Here is a 5,000-nt window from a genome sequence, read left to right as displayed (position 1 = left end):
AGAGTCCACTACACACACACACACACACACACACATTGTAACACACACACTGTAACACACGGTGATGTACACTCATTAATACTCATCATTACACTCATTAATACTCATAATTATGCACTCATTAACACTCATCATTCCACTCATTAATACTCATCATTCCACTCATTAATACTCATCATTACACTCATTAATACTCATCATTACACTCATTAATACTCATCATTACACTCATTAATTCCGTAAAACAAGGACTATAGTCAGTTATTTTACACCGACACAGTGACCTGACTTTGTTTTTACATTATACTCCTACACAGCTTCCACTGCAGGAGCAGCAACTACGCCCGGCATCCTGGGTATTGTGGGTGAGTATATGGAGAGTACACTACACACACACACACACACACACACACACACACATTGTAACACACGTTGGTGTACACTCATTAATACTCATCATTACACTCATTAATATTCATCACTAATTTTGAAATTGAACGACTCCCGGCTGCTTCGCTGTCAGTGTGAACACTGTGAAAATGTTGTGCAAAACTAGCTTGCTAGCTAACATTAGCCGTTCACTGAAAAAGACCACCAATCCCAAACATCGCACCAAGACAGGATCCATAATCCATAATCAGCTGTACCATACTGGTGAAGAATTTAGCTGAGTTAGCAAATATTCTTTAACATTTATTTCCATTTTAATAACAGAAAGCAGCGGCATTACTTCATCACATGGCAACAAGCAACACACGGTGGAAGGACTGTACCTGAAAACTACTGATGTTGAAGACAGACATATGTGTTATATATCTGCTTAAATTTTAGTTTTTAATTACTACTTTGTAAAAATGTCTGTTTTTCAACTTACTCTGAAGCTCATGATGAGTTACCTGGATTCCATATGTGCGGTATCAGCTCTTTACATAGTTTTGTTTTTGAAATCTCATGAGATGTAAGAATGTCTGTGTGTGTGTGTGTGTGTGTGTGTGTGTGTGTTGCAGTCGTGGTATCTTTGGTTGTGTTACTGGTCATTTTGCTCTTCGTTCTGTACCGGTACATGGTTCTCAAGAGAGGAACGTATCTCACACACGAGCAAAATGAAGCAGAAGCTCCAAAAAACGAACCCGGCGCCTCCTCAGGTGAAGATATTCGATGCTCTTTGATTCAGACTCACTGATTCAGAATCAGAATCAAATCAGAATCAGATTTTTTTTGGCCCATATGGGAAATTTGTCTTGCAGCACTGTTCCAATGAAACCATTAGGAACAAACAGTGATACAACAATACATTCAGATTCATTTTGATTCACACTCAGTGATTCATTTCGATTCAGACTTCAGTGATTCATTTTGATTCAGACTCAATGATTCACGGATTTGTTTATTTGACTGATTGAATTTAAGTTGCAATGATCAAAAAAAGAGAAAAATTAAATTAACATATGATTAATACATCTAAATTAATGCTCCTTTTTTGAAATCTGTTTCATTTCTTGATTCATTTTGATTCATTCTCCAAAGCTAAAGCATGACGTGGAACCACTAATTACTATTATTATTTTAGATGCATCGATACTAATACTCGAATCAGGTATCGCTCTGCTGCCTGTAGCTCATACAAAAATGCAGCTGAGTCAGGAATCATTATCAGTCTCGAGCTCAAGCTTCAAGACAAATCAAGCTATTTGGTTTGATTTGATTCACCGTGTCATTTTAATTCATTTGGCCACATTGGAATTTCATACATATTATTACCAGAATAATCCCAGTACACACAAGTTCTCTCTATGTCTTTTTAAAAACAATGTGTAAATTACAAGAAAGAAAAAGTGTGACAAGATTCATCTGATGAGTTGTTTTAATTGATTCATTTTTATTTCAAACCTATTATATCATGGGTTGACAATGACATAAAAAGGAAGTGTAAATATAAAAATAATTGTAGGGTATATAATAAACTCTCAGGTGCTCCTTTAAATAAAGTATACATATACTATATATATTTATATATAAATCATGAGTTAATATTTTTCTTCTGTTTATATATATATATATATATATATATATATATATATATATATATATATATATATATATATATATAAACAGAAGAAAAATATTAACTCATGATGATTCATTGATTCATTTCAGTTCATTAATGAATCAATTAATTCTGAATAAACTGTGAATGTATGTATAAATGAAATGTGTGTGTTTATATGAATATGTAAATGTGTGTAATAAAGAGGGTTATAGATGCTAATAGAAATTTCTCTCCACTCCAGATCTGTGAACATCATCATCATCATCATCATCTTCATCTTCTTCACAGTGTCTCCTGCTCGATATGGACTTTTTGGATGTTTATGACATTTCCTCGTCTTTTCTGTCCACTATCGTCCTTTTAATGGTCAGGAGTTTTTTTTCTTAATTCATCTGTTATCAACTTTTTCTCTTCACTTTATTGGTCTTTATTATTCAATTCAGTTCAATTCAGTTTTATTTGTATAGCACTTTTAGCAATGGACATTGACACAAAGCAGCTTTACAAAAATATATAAATTCAGGATAAAATTCTAAATTTAATATGCATCTGTGTTCTGATTGGCTGAGAGCATCAGGTGGCTTGCAGATGGCTTTAGCATTTAGTGGTAAATGATGAATTATAAATATTTTGGTAGTGCACTTAAAAGTTTTGGTCCCAACTGTATAAGAACTTTTTTTTTTTTAAATTAAGAGACGCTTTTCATTTCATCAAATCATCTTTATTTCATCCGTGTCTCTGCCTTTAACAGCTCCTTCATCCTGAACATGTCCAATCCGCACACATCAAATATTCAGCGGGACAGAAAATGTTCCTTTCACTCGTCCCAATGTTTTATTAATCTTCTAATATCATCTTATTCCTAAAGCTCTTAAAAAAAAAGAGAGAGAGAGAAAGAGAGTCTGGACTTTGAAGCTCCTATCTCACACATGAAGAGAAATAAAAGATCAATCTTTTCTCTAAAATATGACTTTGACTGCAGATTAGGGATAAGATCAGTGTTGAACTGATTAAACAGTGGGGTTTTTTTTAGCTTTTGAAACCGTGTAGTTGTCTAAATTTAACACGTGACAGAAAAAGAGCAAGAAAGAAATGTAACAGAATGTTAATAGTGAAGATAAAATGGATAAAAAAATAAAAAAACATCCCATAAATGGAATTAAAATAGAATAATTTTTTCTTTCCTCGCTAATCTGCACTCAACACCATCAGCGTGAAAAGTTAACAATAAACATTTCTAACATTATGTAAAAATGAACAACAGTAATATCTAGATTTGATAAATATACACGAACTTTACTTTAACATCCTTCAAACAATCTCAGGAATAACCAGCTGCCTTCAGGGTCACACAGTCACGTAATTTTTCAACATCTGCATTAAATCACAGCAATCGACTCGACAGTTTAAATAAAAACAGCAGATCCACACAAAGGCAGCACTATGGGCTCCAAAGACCTCCCAAAGCAGCGAGGTACACATCAGGTGAAGGATAGAAAAAGATTTCCAAGGCTTTGAAGATTCCCCAGAGTACTTGTTAAGTCCATCATTAAGAAGTGGAAAGTGCATGGCACCACCCACAGCCTGCCAAAATCTGGGTGTCCATCAAAACTGGATGACTCACAAAGAAGAAACGTGGTCAGAGAGACCACCAGGAACCAAATGGCAATGTTGAAAGATCTACAGTGCATCACACAACAATATCAACACCAGAGGTTGCACACATCTGGCCTGTATGGTGGCAAGAAGAAAGCCAGGTCTCAGAAAGGTCTCAGAAACAAGTACTCTTGGGAACCTTCAAAGCCTTGGAAATCTTTTTATATCCTTCACCTGATGTGTACCTCGTTGCTTTGGGAGGTCTTTGGAGCCCGTAGTGTATGAAGCTGTAAGAAGCTGAAAGACTGAAGGATCATGCAACAAGCTGGCAGAAGGTTTTGTGGTGAAATCAAGGTAGAATTTTTGACATGATTGCCCACAACAACACCAAAACACCATCTTGACTGTGAAGCATGGTGGTGGAAGCATAATGCTGTGGGGATATTTCTCATCTCCAGAGACAGGAGAAACGATTGAGGGGACAATGAATGGAGCCAAGTACAGGAAGATTCTGGGGAAGAACCTGAGGAAATCTGCAAAACATCTGCAAATAGGTCAGAAGTTCATATTCCAACAGGAGAATGACCCCAAGCGTAAAGGCCAAAACTATCACGAAGTAAGTAGCTCGCTAGGAACAAGGTGGATGGTCTGGAGTGGCCGAGTCAAACCCCTGACCTAAATCCAACTGAAGAACTATGGAGGTTGCAAGCAAGATGCAAGATGGAAGAAGGCGATCCTAGTAATATTATCTACATGAGCTTCAAATGAGAGACTGGAGTCAATAATCACACCAAGGTCTTTCACTGCTGCACATGATGAAACAGGAAGACCATCCAGAGTCTTCATCACAAAGCTTACTGCTAGCTGCATGTGGTCCTAAAAAGTAAAATGCTAGTAAAAGCAAACAAAGCAAATAAAAATGCTAATGCTAAAGTTTGTAAAATAAGTTTTTAGTGCTTTTCTTTGTTCTTTAGTGATCTTTTTTTTTTTTTTTTTTTTTGCATGTTTATTAGTTTATTAGTGTTTTCCATATTTGGTGCATAAAAACAAAATAGTGCTTCATCACAATTTAAAGGTTATCGGTAAATAGCGTTAATGTGGTTTAATAATTAAGACAGAGCTAATACAATGACCCGGCAGCGTAGCGAACGCTAAGTAAAGTGTCGATGACCAATTTAAAAACAGACCAAGAGCTGAACTGTTTTTAAACGGAGACAATGAAGATGTGTTTGTTTATATTATTTATATTAAAGTGGCGGCGTGTAATGAAGCGAGATTTAAACCAAGTAAAATGAAGCTTTTCTTCACAGCATCTGGAAATAAAGCCTGCTAGCGTTCGGCGGTTTAATAATAC

The 5,000-nt window shown here is 35.5% G+C and overlaps 1 protein-coding gene across 17 annotated transcripts in view; it reads left to right on the top strand.

Moving 5' to 3' along the window:
* LOC117596042 (spore coat protein SP65) overlaps positions 1-3,220 on the top strand; it is a 21,204-nt gene extending 17,984 nt beyond the window's left edge. For 13 of the 17 annotated variants that reach the window (XM_053229621.1, XM_053229624.1, XM_053229623.1 and 10 more), the window contains 3 exons: positions 318-365; positions 1,008-1,145; positions 2,292-3,220. In XM_053229621.1, the coding sequence (XP_053085596.1) occupies positions 318-365; positions 1,008-1,145; positions 2,292-2,414 (309 nt within the window). In that variant the 3' untranslated portion in view covers positions 2,415-3,220. The other 4 variants (XM_053229626.1, XM_053229637.1, XM_053229632.1 and 1 more) reach the window with 2 other exon arrangements.
* The last annotated feature ends 1,780 nt before the right edge of the window (positions 3,221-5,000 follow it).

The sequence above is a fragment of the Pangasianodon hypophthalmus genome, chromosome 25, assembly GCF_027358585.1.
Source record: "Pangasianodon hypophthalmus isolate fPanHyp1 chromosome 25, fPanHyp1.pri, whole genome shotgun sequence".
Lineage (NCBI taxonomy): Eukaryota > Metazoa > Chordata > Actinopteri > Siluriformes > Pangasiidae > Pangasianodon > Pangasianodon hypophthalmus.
Note: the sequence above shows the minus strand (reverse complement) of the source record. Positions and strands in the feature narration are given on the sequence as shown.